Source organism: Parambassis ranga, chromosome 17, assembly GCF_900634625.1.
Source record: "Parambassis ranga chromosome 17, fParRan2.1, whole genome shotgun sequence".
Taxonomy (NCBI): Eukaryota; Metazoa; Chordata; class Actinopteri; family Ambassidae; genus Parambassis; species Parambassis ranga.
The window spans coordinates 4,979,753-4,998,574 of NC_041037.1; the positions used below are offsets into that span (position 1 = coordinate 4,979,753).

The window sequence follows — 18,822 nt, forward strand, 5'->3', positions numbered from 1 at the left end:
AATGTCTACATTCTGTTTATAAAACTACAACATGTATAAAAGTTACACTTACTTGTCAAGGACTATATCTCCTCCTTCAATGAACTTATCTTCTTCCACCGAAGTCAACACATAACACATAACTTTCTGCGTCCGACACGTCCTCATCAGAAAAGTTGCTTTTCCTTATTGTAAACTCATGGATAACTTCTTCAATGGTGTAATTCTTCTTTTCTGTGTGTTTCGCCATCTCTCTGGTCGCTAGAAACACCAAAATATGTAGCTATACGCTCACTCTCACTGTTACGCACGTACGCACGGACAGCCAGCATCCATTGTTCATGTTTACGCTTAGGTGTGTAGCCCACCCTCCTTCCACACCCCCTTCATGTGGGACATCCCCGTGACAGAAATTTTATTGGCTATACGTCCATTGCATCAGATTCAGCGTCAAATATAATGGGCTGAAAATACAAGCGTACGAGTGGGGGGAGGTGCTTCGCTCGATATAGTCGCTCATTGGATTCTTTTGGCTATGGACAGGCCCTCGATCCTTTTGTATGGTCAAACGAGCTGTCAATCAATAGAGTAGGGAAGTGGCTTTCCAACGAGGTATAGGTTGTCAACAAAGAGCAAAAAATGGCTGCGCCCGGACGGAGATATTGCAGTGAAACATGAATCGTCCCGTCTTCGGGCCGCCTACCCCCATGTGTATACAAAAATTAATGCAAATCCAGCCTGGAGTCAGTCAGTCTCTATATTGCCTAGCTTTGTGGGCCTGCTGAATAAGAAAAGTACCACTAAGCATTCTGGCAGACTAGCCCCAGTACTTTTCACATCCTTTTTGTTAGATTAATGTTATATCTGACTTTCATTGTAAGAACTAGTTCACAGCTGTAGATGTAAACTGGGGGAAATTATGTGTAAAGGCATAAATAAATAATGAGCTATAAACAGTGGACTGCAAAATCCTTTCAAATTTGGAAAAGACGACTGGGATTTCATAACACCTGATAAAGTGTCTGGAGAAGAACTGCACCAGAGTAAATTAATTCTTTAATTAAAAGCAGTGCCTGAAGTAAATACAGAAATCAAACTGTTAAATTATTTTCAGGCCCCTTCCAAAGCTAATTGATTAACGGGCCTTAGGAGGTAATATTCATGTTAACCTAAGAGAACATCTAAGCTGCAGGACACATAATAGTGCTTTTTTTTCTGGAGAGCATATTGCTTACAGCATCATAAAACAGTAATGAGATATGCCATTAAATAACACAGCAAAATGAAGTCTCAAATTGCCTAGAGGGCAATTGAATTCTTCAGGGTCTGGACCAGAGTCAAAATACAGGCACTTATTTAGATTTATACAGTTACTGTATAAATCTAAACAGGTAAACAAATGCAACTTCATCAGGTATTGTATTACTATATAATGATGTATTTAAGGCTGGAATAACCTGCAGCAAGGAAGTCTGTTTATAGCCTCAATAAAGATGAACAGGGATCAACAGCGTGGAACCAAGGACAAAAAGGGCTTGTGGTGACAGATTCTATTCTTCTTAGTTAGTTTCCCAATGCTTATTTAACAATTTGAACCTATTGAAGATTAAAGATCTTTGGATGGATGGATCTTTGTAAATTACGTCTCTTGATTAGCTTGATACCCTACCTTCCCTCTCCTTCCATTGCCTCCATCCTGGTCTTCCCACTGCCAGTCCACTCCTCTCACAACCCGGCCACCAGTGAAAATTCCTCTGGCTGTGATTTTCTTTGATTTGCGACGTGACTCCATAAGAACTCTGTTCATATAAAAAAAAAATAGAAAGAGAAAACATTGTTTTTATTTGGTCAGAGACTTCCATCTCTTCTGTGACAGTCAGACAAAATAGTAAACAAGTGTTTTAAGGGGCTCTGTTTACATAGACCACTTTTATGGCAACTACGCAACGAAAATATGTGAACACTCCAAAATAACTGTTAAAATACATATTATCCTTTTATCACCCTCTCTTTCTGCCTTAAGTACCTTATGTTCCTTACTGTTCTGGAGCCAGCAAAGGCTGCAATTATAACATATTATAATGCTCATTTCATTTGTGTAAATGCAGTTCAATGTATTTATACAAGGAATATAAGCATTTGATCACCTATCACTCAGTAAGATTTCTGGCTCCCAGGTGTATTTTATACAGGTAACAAGCCCTCTCAGCTTGTTAGTTGTATAAAAGACACCTGTCCGCAGAAGCAATCAAATAATCCAATACATTACTTGTTAAAAGTATATCCATATATAATCCAGCTGGGTTGTGGTTTGCTGAATTAATAATGACCACTCATGCACATGGATCATGCTACTTCTTTAGCTGTGACAGTGAAAGTTTGTGGCCCCAAACTCAATGTTGATGGTAAAATATTAAATATCCACAGACTGCGAAAGAAGCTGAGAGGAGAAAAAGACAAAAAGACAGCATGCATGCACAAACACATGCATTTGTGAGTGCTCATATGTGTTTTTCAAAGGGTACAGTGGCCAAGAGAACATATCTGCATACGTGTAAATATAATAAAAAGAATAAAACCATCTCTTATATACATGAACTACTGTTTTACCAGTTGTGTTTAATCCTGTGTAGATTTTGTATGGAATCAATTTTTGTTATAGAATGCAAAATTAATTTATTTTTCACAAGACTTTCCAAGTGCCTACTTGCCCAAGCCCTACTTTAACAGTTCCTAATTTGCTGTGTAAATATTATAGACAACTCTTTTTGGAGCAACTGATGTTTGACCAGAACCAATCACATCAAATCAGAAATATTAATCACAGATGTTTGCCAATATCTTTTACCCATTTAAAAAAGGTAAACACAACGTCTGACTTTCTGCTGGCTTTAGGAGTGCTGTTCTAAGCAGTTAAGTTACAAAAACATGCCGTGTGTCATTGAAAAGCAGGTGTTGTGTAGTTGCATTACTTTCACACCTTGCTGACAATTCCTTCCTGTGCATTCAACATTCTAATGCATATGTAAAAATTGGTATTTTACAATTTGAAAATACTACAATGCAGTCAAAGTTCCAGGTTAGCTACAGGCCTAAAAAATTCATATATAATAGCAAATAAACCACACGGCTGAGTCCCACCATCAAGCCAAACAACAATGTGAGCCCTGGTAGACACAACAGCTGGACAGTGTAGGTCTCACTAATGCAAACAGCTGGTGGCTTCAAAACCACTCCCTCCTCTGCAGTTAGTGAAAGAATCTAATGTGGTGTAACAAAACTCCCCACCCTGCTGTAGGAGCAGTGCATGTTGCGGAGACTTTCAGCACCTATTGTATTTTATGCAAAGTCTGTCTCGGAGGGGGGGGGAATGAAGTCCTACTCAGTTGAAAAGGCTGCCAGCTGTTGGACCATGTGTTCATTTGCAAACTATGGTGTTTAGCTGAAATAGGCCCGAAACTGATGAAGCATCATCACAGCACTGATGGGCTGTGTAATATGAAAAGGAAACTGTGCAATTTTGTGAGCTAATAATTATTCATGCTTTTCAACAGATCTTGATACAATTCAAGTTTATAACTTTAGTGATTTATTGGATTGATGTCATTTTTATAATGTCTTTCTTTGTAGGGACACAGTCACAGTCACAAGGTGTTTCAGAAAGTCAGAAACAATACCAACCCTGACCACAAAACCAAGATGTCAGCTTTATGCATGAACAGTAGTCCAAGTTCAACATGCTGGTGATTAGCATTTTTGTCAATTGTTTCATTTAATCAGTCTTACACACAGTGCAGTCCCACGTCTATACACCAGTGGCTACAATGATTATACTTTTTTTATTATACTGTTTTTGTATTTATTTTTAATTATTAAGAGCTGTATTTAATATTTTTCAACTTCTAAAGAAAGTTTGCTGACACTCTTAATACATACTTAGGTGGCTTCTTAGTAAAAACCTGTACACTCAAAAGCATTTATTTTACGTATCAGTGGGAAGAGCTTTAGCCATCAACATAAGCTTCCAGCAGCAAATAAAGAGAAAACAATGGGGCTCCTGCTGTGACAGTGCCATTTGAGTGACAGAATGACTTCAGGCAAGCAGTGGTAAATAAAACAATATGAACCACAAAGGACTGATTTGGCAACTATGACCATACAAATCAGCAGGCTTAACATGCCTAATGCTATTCTTTTTTGATTTTTAATACCATCATATTTGAATACAAAACACTTTTAAATATTTTTTATTAACAGGAAGCTAACTTAAATATTACTGGAATGAGGGCCTTACACTGTCTTCATTTTCATATTCATTACAAAGTTTTATGGCGAGTCAAAATCCTTCTGCCTTTGCCTGTGCAGTTGTTCATGTCCATCTCACCAATAGGATAGAACTGTGTCATGTAATGAGTGTATGCAACCAACCAGACACCAACCAACAAAGAGAAAAGCTGCTCAAAAACACTCTAGAAACAGGAATCACTGCATTAATGTAAATTAAAAAAAAAAAGTCTGACTGAGTCTTAAAACGAGGTTGAGTTGTTGCCTGGCAACTGAGGGCTGGGAGCATAGAGATAGATTCTGCCTGCCTTAGAAGCAAGGTGCACAAAAGACTTCTCAAATGTCACACACTCACACAAGCAAACGTAAAGCCAAACAGGACATTTACGGGACGGCCAACCACCAATCACATTGAAATGTGGGGACTGCCTTTTTTGTGTGTCTACTTTTATCATTGGTGCATCTGATGTGAGGAACAATAACAGCAATAACGGTTTGGTCAACTAACCTCTCACTGCCGGGGGTGGTGATCCTGTAGAATCTGTGTCTCAGGTGATGCTTGTCTCCATGGTAACAAGTTGTGCAAAGGTCGTAATTGGTGCACTCTGCACATTTCCAGCGAATACCAATGATGGGCTGTTGACGGCAGGTGTCACACATGGTTCCATCATGCTTGATGCCTGAGAGAAAACAGTATTCAAAGTTAATAACCATCAAAACACTGCATACTTAAAGTTCAAAATAACTACTTCGGACACAATATCCATATGCTTTGCACTTTTTAGGAGAGTTGTATAATTCTTTGTTTAAGACACAGCCATGCTAATTTTGTACTTCAAACTTCTGCTTTCTTTCAGGATGTGACACTCACTAATAATCTTCAGTCACGTGCAACTCCTCATAACATATTGAAGACAAACTTATAGATCAACTGATACACAAAAACTTGACGCAATTTAGAGATTCAATTCACGTTTTATATGCTTATCTTGCACACAGAACAGTCTGCATTGTGTCTATTCAGAAAGGATGCACATGCTATTATTGTTACGACTGAGAACTCTACACTTGCTATTTTAAAGGCCGAGACTTTTTTTATCGACACTAAAAATGTACATTTGTTGACAGCCTTAACTTATTTCAGCAAAAGACCACAGTGCTAATATCTTATGAGCTGTGCATGTCTTCTGTTTCACTTGAAGACATTTTCATTAATCTTAAATGAGTCCGTAAGTGCAGACAAAAAAAACACAAATCAACTGGTGTAAAGTTACCTGTTGGAGCACTGTCTAATATCCTCACGTCGTAAGCTCCAGAACAACGGTAGTTGGCGGCGGTCCCGTTATCCCAGACAACAACCACCTCCTCTGGACTTTCAAAACTCCTAACGGTGCCTACATGTCCCTCTCCGCCATCCTGCTTGCCCCACTTCCAGTCAGGTCCGCGGACCACTCTCGCTCCAACTCCTTCCATCATCGCTCGGTTATTCCTGCCGGTGGTCATTTACGAAAAGGTCTCGCAATTGCCACAACAATCTTTTAAGTTAGCAAGCTAGCAGTAGCTGCTAGCAAGCTATCGGTGCGCTACTGGACAGTTTCCAGTTGTGAGTGAACGCAAGTCTCAACAGGAAAAGACTGAACAATCCGCAAAGCTAGCTTGCTAGCCAAGTAGCAGAGTTAACGACCAAGGAAAGTGCTGGATCCTCTTCCAAAAACTATTACTATAAGCTAGCGCCAAGTGCAAGCTAGTGGTGGTTCCTCAATGGTGCCTCGGGGAGCGAGAAACGCATTACATCTAAACGCCTATAGAGTACCCACAACTTAGTCAGATCTCAGCACTTAGCAAACTGACTGTCCCTCTACTCTTGTTCACACACAAGAATGCCACCTCTTATACCTAGCAGGCTAGCAAACGGATGCTAGCTTTCACAGTGCTAGCAGCATAAACCTCTACTGGCTTCTTGTCGTTAAGGTAAATGCACTCATTTTGGTGGTTGGTAATCCTTATTGTTGTTGTCTGCGGGGCTGAAAAACCATCCGAGATCTTTCCTTTGTCAGCCAGAGATGGTTCCATGGACTGAACTCAGAATAAACGCGTCGCCATTATAGTCAATCATCGTTCAAACCTCAGACGAGCAACAACTAGCTACGGAGGTGGACGATAAAGCACGAAGACGCGAGGCTTGAAAAGGGGGAAAACAAGCGAGTCCGGCCTCCGGCGCGCATGCGCATTGAGATCACGAAGGGCTGGGTATTATAAAATTTGATATTTTAGTAAAATAAATACATATATTTAGAATGTTTATAGTCACTCAACTCAGGGCACCGATTTAAACCAAACCACCTCATTATAAAAGCATTTCCCCACGAACATCAGACAATTACTAATTCAAAAATAATGCATTTCTTTAGACCTGATCACATACAATCAGTAAACTAATATTAACTAGGTCACTTAAAGTGAGATGTTTAGTAGAAAATAACTCAAACTTTTGAAAACAGTAACTTAAGAATAGAATAATAGAATTATAGAATAACATAAAAATTATGCCTGCAGGTGCATATTGTGTAATGTCTACAGTGTTTACATGAACTTTTGGTTATAGCTGGCTGAGCTGACAACTGACATGAATATCCCTTATAAATGCATGTAAGTGCATTTTTATTTCTCTTGTTGCCTTGGGTGACAAATTGTGAATTCAGAAGGACACTTTAAATTCGACTGTCTGTTTGATAGTATCGATAGTATCAATTAATCAACCTTTATATAATGCTTTTACCACAATAAAATTTGTAACACAGAGTGGAACACATATTTAATAAATATGGATGTTCAATCTTCCCATAGCCAGTAACTACTAAAGTATTGGCTTAATTAGGAAAATTAACAGTTTGCATCAGTCTTTTTGAGTTATAACATTTGAGAACGTTAATTTCTGCCAACAAACTACATTGCATTAGAAGTATTAGCTTTCCCTCTACAGTAAGCAGTTTTTTTTATTTTTATCAGCACATAGGCTACTTAATATTATTTTTAGGGACACTGCAAGTTTTTAAGTTGATTAGCCACAAAATAAATGGCTGCAACAGGTTTATTGTGCATTTTTTTAAAGTGTTGAAATATTCTTATTTACCAATAGTTGTGGTTTGTTTAACCATGATGGTTGCTGTGCTGTGGTCAGATGCTGGAGTCAGAAGGTCACTGTAGTTTTCATCACGTTGCTTTCAAAGCCTGCCTCAAAGCAAATACAAATATGTCATAATTGCTGACTTTTTTTTAGACTGTCAGTGTCGCTCTGCCTCACTGTCTCATAAATAGAGCATTTTAAAGGTAAGTGAAGGAAATCAGATTTCCTCCTCCGGGCACAACCAAATAGCCATCAGCTGAAAGTATTGTCACTCAAATCCACTTTCTTCAAACTAAATTACATTTATGCTTTACAAAGGGTGGGACCGAACACTAGTCTTACATTATACTACATAAGCATCCAGTTGACATGAATTAATTTGTGCCCTGGGGCAACGATGTCCTCCGGGCTTCCATGATGTCCCTGCACTGTTCTCCTACACTGTATGACAAGCATCAAACATAGATTAAAAATCAATCATGTAATAACAGTATAAACTAGATATTATAAATACCTTGTACATACTCAGTCAGACGTTGTCTCTGGATTATGCAACCTAATAGTGTTGCCTTATAATTCCATAACAATGTCAGTTGATTGAATTACTGCAAATTGCCATATGGGAACCTGGAACATTTGGTCCCTTGTGGGTTTATAAGCCCCGGGGCATTTCCCTGCTTTGCCTGCTTACCTATTCATTTCACTGCAGTAGACTTGTGATTGTTTTTCAGGAGCTGAGGGTGTTCAGTAACGCTCATGCTGCCTCTGCAAATACCTATTCATTTATCAATACCTTTTCCTCTGCTGTCTCTGAAAGGAGACCTCCAGGCGTGCAGCTGAAAACTGTGGCTCCGCATGAGTGCACATCGCCTGTGTTGCCTGCAGGGGGCGCCCTTCTGCCTGTGAGAGGCTCCACGGATATGTGGTGAAAGAGCGCCACCGCTCGCTGGTACATGCTACACCCCACTGCCTGCATCAGCATCAGGTCCCCTTGACTGTCTCCTTCACAGTGGACTCGCAGGCAGGCAGGCAGGCAGGCAGACGCAGCTGAATATATCAACCGAGCTGGCAGCTGTCTTTGCTATACGGGAGACAACAGGGACCTTGCAATGATCTCGCTCGACTTCAATTTCAACATTTTGACAAGGGACCTGTCGCATTATTTGGAGAATCAAGTGAAAGTTGGGCTGTTCGGTTCTGGAGTCGGGCTGTCGCTGGTGCTGGGCTTTAGCGCTGCGTACACCTGCTACTATTTGATTTCAGTAGCGAAGGTAAGTTAACTTAAGGTTTGTGAAAGACTACAGCTCCGAACGGACCGCCTTATAACTTGAATTTGCGTTTTACTACTACTTCCATTGGCCTTTCGTGGACCAGCATCATGCTAACCATCCTAAGTGATGAGACTCCACCGGCGTCGTCCAAACCGCTGCGTTTACTGGCGGAGGTTTCGATTAAAGGCTGCATCTGTCCACCGCTGCGGGCTAACGACACAAGCCTGCACATGTGGCTCTAGAGCAGCGACACACGCTTTTTATCAGCGTATATGTGTACAACCGAAATGGACATCAGTTTACACCCAAATGTATGGAACTAGTTTGCACATTACATCCATCCGTGGTCGGCATTGGCTAAGCTAGGCTAGCATGTTAGCTTAAAATGCCGGTAGAAGGTTACATGTAATCAACATGCTGAGTTACCGTTATTTGTGTGATAATGGCTCGCAGTGTATATAGAAATATTGCATTTTGTACAAAATTGCTTTTTGTAGTAAGTCTAATTTAACAAAATGTTATACTAATATAGAATCAGAGCATAGTGTAATAAATGGGAATCTGTCTTAAATGATTTATATATAATCTATGATAATACAGGTCATGTTATTATATTAACCGTATTTTTACAATAATAATAATAATAAGAAAAATAAAATAAAATTAAACTTTGTGTATATGGTAAAAACCAACGTGTAAGTAACAAATAAATGCATACCTAATGTTTATTGCCAATCTATTCCTGTATAATAAGTACGTTTTTGCCTTTATGTATGTGATAACCAAATCTGAAGATGTATTGTAAAGTTTAGAAATTATAGCCCAACAAGTAATGCAGTTTAGAAATAAAAACATATTTTACAATTTATTCAAGCTTGACTTGAATTTGTGGTTATACTAATCAACGAAACACAAATGACCTTTTTTTGACATTCCTGACATTCCTTTATTTTGCAGAAGCCGCAGCTTATTTCTGGAGGCAAGAAGTTCTATCAGTTTCTGAGGGAGCAATGTCCAGTAGTGTCAGAGACCTACTACCCCACCTTTTGGTGCTGGGAGAGCCGCATCCAGACTCTGCTGAGACCCTTTGTCACGGCCAAACCTGGTGTCGTCTACAGAAAGTAAGTCCTCCTACTTTATGTTGGATCACACACAGACATTTTGAACAAGTTAAAGTCCAAGAGAGGATTTTTATTTGAGCGTTTGTTCAATACATGTACATTGAAAATGGCAGCTGGCTTCTCAGAGTTTTGTCAGAGAAAAATGTCCATGCTGACTGTACACAGCAAGCGTTCACTGGGTTCTTAGGTCACTGAGAAACTGCTGTAGGCTGTTGCTTCATTTCTTTCTTTGGAGTGTCACAACTGGAAACAAATCCCGGTCTTGTTCTTAGGAAAACTCAACAGCTCAGAGGAGAAAGAGTTCTTTTGTGGCTTTGCTGGCTCGGGTCGCCCTGGCCTGCTTCTTGATAACATACATTCTCCTGAAGATTAATTGGCACCGCATTCTTCACCCCCCATGAACACAAAGGAGAATATAATGGTTTAAGACAGATTTGTTTTCTTTTATTACACATTTATCCTTATGTATTCATTTACTATTTAACATGTGATTAGATATATTTTTATGATCTATATATATATATATGAAAATACAGTGTCTGAGCAACGTGTGTACTAGAGAATTGATGGATGAAATTAAACACAGCAGCGGAGACATTGTAGCTGGATCTTTCTCAGGATTCTGTTTCCTTCACACTTTAAATTGGCCTTTCTAATAATGGTTGCTGCGTTAAAATATTTGTCCCATCATTTTCCTGTCCCAAGGACACTCGCACTGCCTCTGGGCTTGATGGTCTCCTCTGTCAAGGAGACAAATATTCCCATAATGCACAGATACTGTATCTGTCTCTGTTATCAAAACCTGGGAAGACTGATGGTCACATTCACTGGAATTATTATCACATTTCCTCCGGGGACAAGTGGACACCCCCCCACCCATAATGAAGTTATGCAAGGTTGAGCCAAGGACGGACACTGTGAAAACCGTCCTATTTATCGTCAGCCTGTCTGGGTGAAATTCCACTCACCTTGTTGTCCTAGTGGAGGATTAGCATCACATCCCATCCCACTTTGTGTGTTGGTCGCTCTGAAAGGCCCTCCTCAGCTTCGTTAAAGTCTCGCCTCAGGTGCATATTTCATGGCGGTTCTGTAATTTCAAGCTGATGTCTTTACCGCTGGCTGGCCAAGGTGGCTCACCAGCCACTGTGTGTGTGTGTGTATATAAGTTTTTAAAATGCACTAGCACTCTGACTGAATGACCTCGTCTGCCAGGCTTATGGGTTGTAGAGCCCAGAAATTGATTGACCATAAGAATCCACTGGTGCAATGCCCTCCTCCTTATCTTAACACGCCGTGCATTACAAAGTTCACTGACAAGATGAATACAAGGGTAATGAGGCAGCTGTGTGTGTGTGTGTTCTGCTCACATATCCAGTTTCCTGGCCATGTTTGTGTGTGATGGATACAATGATGTAATCACTTTACCTGGAATTTAAAGGATTAATCAAGCAGAGAATGGAATCAAGAGTATTTGAACATAACAAAGGTTATTTAATGAGCATTTAATTCCACTTCTATTGTATATTTTCATGCTTTTCATCAGTCCTGTGTGTGTACATGTGTATAATTGACACAAATAAATGAACAAATGCAGATATTTTTCACGTCGATCCATTCGTTTCTGCAGTGAGCTCATAAAGGCAGCAGATGGAGGACAGATATCTTTGGATTGGTTTGACAACGACGACAGTCTCTTTCATCCCGACCCTGCCACCAGGCCCACTGTCCTGCTTCTCCCCGGTCTGACTGGCACCAGCCGAGAGTCCTACATCCTGCACATGGTCCAACAGAGCCGGGATCTGGGCTATAGGTGGGTGGTCTTGGCCAGATAACCCTGGCTGTTGTCCAGCCACTGAGCACACACAATCAGGGCACTGAATGACAGAGATGACACTCTCTGTGGATTTCTCTAATTTATCATTTATTTATTATACTATATAAATTACTACATAATTTGTTGCCCATTAAAAGTCAAGACAGCCACCCTTATAGTCATTGCAATAAAATCCAACATCCATTTTAGGGTTGCTTTTGTGCAGTTTATGCTTTTTAAAATATAATATGTGCATGTATGACAGGAGGTTGAGGTTATTTCAGTTGAAGTACACAAACAAAGTGGGCAGCTCAGCTCTGTGAGGAGCTGCATTTGTAAATAGCCAAACGTAGCACAAGGTTGAAGAGTTGCAAAGGGAGGCAGTTTTCCTCCCTCTCCAGTCGGCCCATTCTGCATCTCTGCACTCATTCTTTCACCCAGATTTGAGAAGGCATGGGAAGAGAGCCCGGCTAACTCAGCATCTTCCGCCCCTCACCCTTGTCTGTGTAGCTTAATTAATTACAGCTTATCCTAGTACAAGCTTTGCAGCTTAGATCAGACCAGCTTCCGAGTCTATGCAGCAAAGTGTGTTTAAGCACCCCTCCGATGCTACCTCCTCCTCCCCTGCCTCCTCTCGCCCCAACACCCTGTGTGGCTCCGCCCTGCTGCTGAGTTATACTGATAGAAACAGCAGGTCTGACTCCAGCAGATAATAGATGACTGGCCAAATGTGGGACGGAGAGGATGCTGATGCCTTTGCTTGACTGTGAAAAACAGAATGCTTTTCACACAGCTGTGTGTCATCACATTCACATTTTTTAATTAAGATAGGAATTAGGGACACTATGCTACTTTGAACATGGAAATAGCTTTATGTTTTTTTGTGTAAACTTGCTTTTTATTTTAACACCAAACCCTTTTTTTTTTATTCCACAAAATACCAGTTCAAAGTTCAAAATCTGTATCTACAAGTATTTAGTTTGATAGTGTTTCTGGTCTTTTTGCAGGAAATAGAGAAAATAGTTGAAACAAAGATAATTGGTTACGGAGATTATATTATATATATATATTTAAAAAACATTTTTTGTGTATTTCAGATGTGTGGTATTCAACAACAGAGGAGTTTCTGGTGAATCACTACTGGTAAGTATCCATAGGTGTTACTACTGCAGGAACTTGTGGGCCAAATGGAACGGCCCCTGTAGGACCTGTTCTCTCGTCTTAGAAATGGATCATCCAGGAGGTTCAGCTTTGTTTAATAATTGCGCCATTAGTTAAGACCAGAAAATTCAGTTCGGATTATTAGTCTGATTATCACATCACCTCGCGGAATCCGTACTGCAATGTAAACATATAGGTTAAAAAGGGCAAATTAGGGGGTGTTCCTGTAAACATTTGCAGTTCCTGCAGTAGAAAAGAGCATGTGTCATTATTTTCAATCTCTCATTCTCATTTCTCCATTTGCCTTGTTCATATTCAAAAAGACAGACGTCAGACAAGAACATCTGTTAAGGACAGTTCATTAGCCTCCCAGTAGAGTTCTTCTTCTCTGTGTTTCAGCCAGCACAGAGCGATGTCTGTTGCACACGTGTCACAGAGCCCACAGGGAGCCTAAGTGGACGCCGCACAGACAATGTTGTTGCACCACAGGGATTAAGTTGCAGGCAGATACTGTATTTTTATGCCGATCCACAGAAACATGACCTTGCATAGCACGTGCAGTTCTGACACCTGGCTTAATCCGTCCCCTACACCCACTCGGGTATATTTAGCCGACAAATTGTGCCTGAACTCTCATAATGTGTAGCATGTCCACTGTCTTTTCTGTTTCCCCCTGGCTGTTTGTAGGTCTTCACCCTGATCATATTACATCACTACAACACAGAGATTTCATCCAAACAGCATTTCATTACAGGTGCAATCAATCTAATATTCCACTTAGTGGCTTATCTGTATACTGCTCTTGTCTTTGTCATATTCTAATTAGAAACAGAGTCACTGAGTTTTAGTTAAACCAGCATTGGAGTTGCCTCTGATCTATTTAAAAAAAACAGACTTGGACCTTGTAACCTTGGCACCGTATCAAATGGTGGTGGTAAGGAAGGAATTTTCTACCTCATTTCAGTTGGGTATTGTACTGTATTCTATGCAAATGATTCAGCCTTTGTATGCTCCTGTGAGTGTTTTCTCTGTGTCCAGTTAGTGTGAATATTGTCCATTGTTTAAATAGGCCAGTGCTTTAGAATGAAACACTATGTGAAAGATGCTTCCTGCTACAAAGACTGTCCAAAGTGCTTCTGTCCTATTTCTAGACCTCTTTAAAAAAGCCTATTATATCACCTTTCCCGTGGAGCAGCTGTGCATTGAAGCACTTTGACTTTTTCTTTGTTTTGTTATATTTTATAAATTTCACCCTTGTAAATTCTGCACTTGTGCAGGCTCTGTTGGAGGAAAAGAATAGAAAAACAGCAATGGAGTTTGCAGGAGTTTCCTCTTGAATCTTAATAAGGAGCCTTGAAGAGCTGGAGTCAACACCATCCTGAGAACCTAGACTTGTTAAATGGACTCCTTCCAGTCAGAGCTGGCTTGGTATAAATGTTAATTAACCTGCTCAGACTGATCACATTAACCCCAAACTTTAACTGTAGCACCGAGACATGTCACAAAGGGTTATTGACATACATTACGTCATGAATTAAGTTTCAAAGCTGTTCACAATTTTAAACACTGATGTCATCGATTCACTAGGTTTTTATTCAAAAACCCCAGACTGTCATTTCCTTCGAAAAGTTACTGATAGACTAGGGGATGAATTTAATCCTATACTAACAGGTGTCCCTACATTAGGGATATTATACATCCCCTCCAATGGGACTTGACCCCACAATCCCTGGCTTAAGAGGCCCACGCGTTATCTAATGGACCACTGGGCCAAGCACATGTTCCCATTTTGTATATTCAAAACAGACATCACACGCTATAGCTTTAATGGACAACTCCAGCTGGTAGCATTGATTGATTTTTCCTAGAGGTTGAAAATACAAAGAGCTGAGCACCATGTTCTTCCTAACAGTGATGGAATCCGTTGCTCCATTTCCTGTGCATTATGTCTCCCTGTTTTACCCAACATTCATGCAACAGAGTCCATATTAAGTTATATGTATTATGTATATGTATCTCCCTCCTGTTCTGTTTGTGGGGCAGCTTTTAGATTAAATTCATATTAATTCACTGTACTTTTATTTAGGATTTTCATTATACTTTTAACAGAACAATAACAGCAACATCTGGCTTTCCCTCCCAGACCCCAAGGACTTACTGTGCAGCCAACACAGAGGATCTGGAGACTGTTATTGAGCACGTCTACAGGGCCCATGAAGCTGCTCCCATCATGGCTGCTGGAGTATCTATGGGCGGGTAATGCAGCCACTCATTTCCAGTGAGAATGGTCATCTCAGTACTGACAGATTCTGTAAACAAATCTCAGAGTCTGACCTTAAGGGCATTTTTTTAAGCATTTTTTGCTGACTCGGCAGAACAAAACTTTTACTAAAGGTATCAACAGCAACAGAAAAATATACAACATTAATACACAGTGTTGCTTTGGACATTCAGTGCTTTATTTTTGCAGTTGTTCAGTGCTGCATGCCAAAGAAGGTGTTTTTTTTTATTGCACAGCACTAATCCCTTGAATCTGTCAGAAATTGAATCCCTCTTTTTCCCTGTCTGTCCCTTCATCTCTCTCTCTCTCTCTCTCTCTCCCTTCTCGATGTATTCAGGATGATGCTGGTCAACTACTTGGGCCGTACGGGCCGCGAAACCTGCCTGAAAGGTGTCGTAGTCTTCTCAGCAGGCTGGGATGTATTTGAGTGCACCGCTTCACTGGAAAAACCTCTGGACCGTTTTCTATTCAACTCCTACCTCACCAGCTGCCTACAAGCCTCTGTACACAGGTCAGCCAGGGCCAGAGTGGGATTAACACAGCCACTAACTCCCTGCCAGTGCTAGGAGCTAAACATTTTTCAAGCTTGAATATCTGGTTTTTACATATTTATATTTTATATTCTGCTTTGAAGTTTGAACCTAGACTTAGCTTATGATATTCACAGTATATCCTTTTCTGTGTGTTAACATGGACATTTGAGGGTCCTTTTCTGATGCAGTCATTTAACCTGACAACACTTTTTGACTGTTTCCTGTTTAAACTCCTCCGCAGACATAGACCGGTGCTTGAAAAGTGTTACGACATTGATCATGTCATGAAGGTGGGGATTGTTTTCAGTGAAGTTAGGCCATGCTAATTTACTTAAATAAAGCAAACACAAATGAATCTCATTACTGGGTCTACAGGCCAAGACCATCCGAGAGTTTGATGAGAGATTCACCTCCATAATGTTCGGTTATCCTACCAATGACGACTACTACCGTGATGCCAGTCCTGTCCACAGGCTGAAATCTGTGCAGGTGCCAATGCTGTGTTTAAATGCTGCTGATGATGTCTTTTCTCCATCTCATGGTGAGTCACCTGATATTCTGAGAAGCTTTTCTCAAAGAATTTAAGATTTAAGAATTTAAGAATTTAAAGACATGTATGTTTAATAATCATGTTTTAATTTCTACCGTGTGAGAGGATTGTACTATGTAATCATTTAAAAAGCTTTCCCCAGCTTTCTTGGTTGTGTACAGCTTTTGACTAATGACACCAGCTAACATTAGCTTGTTAGGCACTTAGTGTTGCAACATTAAGCTGCTAAGTTGGTTAGCTTGGTATGTACAAACTACTTAATCGCCACCAGCATTCAATTCAAATGGATCCTCATGCTTAGGTGAATAGTAAACTGAAGCTCAACAGCTGTAAACACCTGCAGAGGTGATCCAGTTTATGCTCAGGGTCCTTGCAAAAGTTTAAAGGCAGTTCATTAATGGCCACAGATGTCACTAAGGGTTTCTGATTTCAGAGCCTAAAGAATTAATATGGAGTAACTTCAGGGTCTTTTTGTTTGTTGGTGTGTTAGTGTGCGTACTGGCACTAACCAATGTGTTGGCTTCCTGTGTGTTGTGTGCAGCCATTCCAGTGGAGGCAGTAAAGCAGAATCCCAACCTTGCCATGCTTATTACCTGTCACGGCGGCCATATTGGTTTCCTGGAGGGACTGTGGCCTCGACAGAGCACTTATATGGACCGAGTCTTCAAGCAGTTTGCAAAGGCGGTCATCGAACAAGGCAGTCGACTCCAAGACCTGTCCCGATAAGGGAACTTGAAAAAGTGCTTGTCTAGGACATATTGCTTTTTCCTTTCCTTTTTTTTCCTTTATCCTTTTTGTTGCATTCCGTCCTTTATTCCTTCCATTTCTATGTCCATGTTTTCCTTTCATTCCTTTCCCTTCCTAGCATTGTGCTTTCCTTTGACCTCTTTCATCATCGCCTTTTTTTTTACTCCATTCCATTCATATTTGATTCCTTTACCTTATCCTACCTTTTCCTTCCTCCCATTGACTTTCTTTTATTGTTTCCTCCATCCTTCAGTCCCATTCTTCCTTCATCCACAGGCAAAAACAGAAATTCACTCTCTCATTTGAAGGGCATCTTTTTAATGCAGTATTTGTGTTGCTTATTTTTTTTTCCCACACAGTCCACTCATATTGTTTCATTGCATTAACGGGCTAAAGATATACCCTGTGAAATCATTCTCTTTTGAAGTCATCAGCAGTACTGTACATGAAGATTTAGTTATTTTTATTTAAAGGTATCCTTTAGTTTATCAGTTCAATTTTAGCCCTCAGGTATTTTCTTTATCTACTCATGGATCCATCCTTCTTATGTACTTTTAAAAAAATATTCTCCTGGAGTTGAGTTTTTATTTAAAAGTATGTGTTGAGATATAGTGATTTTATTTCCTTTAAAAGTAATAGTTTGATCTGAAATGCACTCATATACTTTCTGAAAGCTGAGGAGACTGATTTCACTTTTTGTTACGAACAAAGCTCCTGTCAGGAGATGTTTAGGAAGCTGGAAGCATCTCAGTAATTTTTATTACCGGTAACTTGGTTTTCAGGCCTCCACTGACTAATATCAGTCTTCTCTTTTTTTTATTTTATAAGAAAGCAAATGAGTGCATTCTCCGTTATTCTGCATGCACTTTTGTTTTTGCTCATTCTACCTTCATGCACACAAAATAGTTTCACAATGTATAGTGTGGAGAAAAAAAAACATTAATGACAAGGAATGTAAAATTGCACTATTTTAGTTGAGAACTACCATGCCTCTAATTCCTTAATGCAAGGCATTTCATGTCATTTTAAGATGTGGAAGTAAATCCCAAAGGCTGAACAGAGCGGTATGTAAATTCCATGAGGTTTTACTGTGTGGAAATGTTGGTTTGTTCTGTGAATGAGTCAGAAGGTGCACAATACAGTGATGTGAATGAAGTAATGCACATAGGAAGACAGAGAGTGTACATATTGGCTGTCTGAAGAGGTAGATGTTGCTTTACATGATGCATACTGTAGCTTGGTAGCGGAAAGAGGTCATTTGTGTTTCACTTTTGCCAACAATGATCAAGGTGCTGGCTTCCACGTATGAGTTGGCATGGATGAAACCATCTGACCGGAGGGCAGACGTTCGGTAACGCACTGCATGAAGGATTCTGACTCCCTGTTCCTGTGGAATTTTAGTGTTCATTGAGTAGCATGTGTCTCTTCAGTCATCGTCATCGTCATCATCGTCTTGAAACACTTTGTAATCTGTAGCACAAAGGACATGTTTGTTTTTTTTAGGATGCTGCATTTTATTTGGTACACACATGCGGAAAAAGAAGTAAAATAAACATTCTGTTCAATTTGTGCAGCAATAAGATTTTAAATTAAGAAAAAAATCTGTAAAGTATAAGAACTAGTATAGTCACATTATCGACATGAGTGTAATATGATGTATTTAATAAATTATTAAATGAAGCCTAGGTCCCTTTGTTTGCTGTCTTCATGCTTCTTGTAATGCTTTTTCTTTGAATGGCTGTAGACAGTACTGCAGGATTAAAAGAGCTGACTGTTGCATCACGCTGGGGCTAAATACTGATAATATTCATACCACACAGTCAAGTGAGGTGTTCAGAATCATCCACCATGAAGTCATTTGATAGTCTACCATTTGAGCTGGCTTACTGCAAGACCTGAGTGTCAGTGCAGGGTCAGACAGAAACACACACACTCTGTCCTCTCACATCACAGTA

General features: G+C 40.0%; 2 protein-coding genes across 5 annotated transcripts in view; one reads left to right on the forward strand and one right to left on the reverse strand.

Moving 5' to 3' along the window:
* mib1 (MIB E3 ubiquitin protein ligase 1) overlaps window positions 1-6,447 on the reverse strand; it is a 48,479-nt gene extending 42,032 nt beyond the window's left edge. For all 4 annotated transcript variants that reach the window (XM_028427198.1, XM_028427197.1, XM_028427195.1 and 1 more), the window contains exons 1-3: window positions 5,538-6,447; window positions 4,772-4,943; window positions 1,649-1,778 (exon numbers count right to left, since the gene is read on the reverse strand). In XM_028427198.1, coding sequence (XP_028282999.1) covers window positions 1,649-1,778; window positions 4,772-4,943; window positions 5,538-5,766 — 531 coding nt within the window. In that variant the 5' untranslated portion in view covers window positions 5,767-6,447. The remainder of the gene's footprint in view (window positions 1-1,648; window positions 1,779-4,771; window positions 4,944-5,537) is intronic.
* A 1,983-nt stretch (window positions 6,448-8,430) lies between these two features.
* On the forward strand, window positions 8,431-17,298 carry abhd3 (abhydrolase domain containing 3, phospholipase). The gene is made up of 9 exons (XM_028427971.1): window positions 8,431-8,661; window positions 9,619-9,782; window positions 11,410-11,592; window positions 12,693-12,738; window positions 14,900-15,012; window positions 15,375-15,548; window positions 15,812-15,860; window positions 15,946-16,111; window positions 16,662-17,298. Exons 1-9 carry the CDS (start codon window positions 8,500-8,502, stop codon window positions 16,844-16,846), a joined length of 1,242 nt encoding a protein of 413 aa, XP_028283772.1. The 5' UTR covers window positions 8,431-8,499; the 3' UTR covers window positions 16,847-17,298.
* Window positions 17,299-18,822: the final 1,524 nt, after the last annotated feature.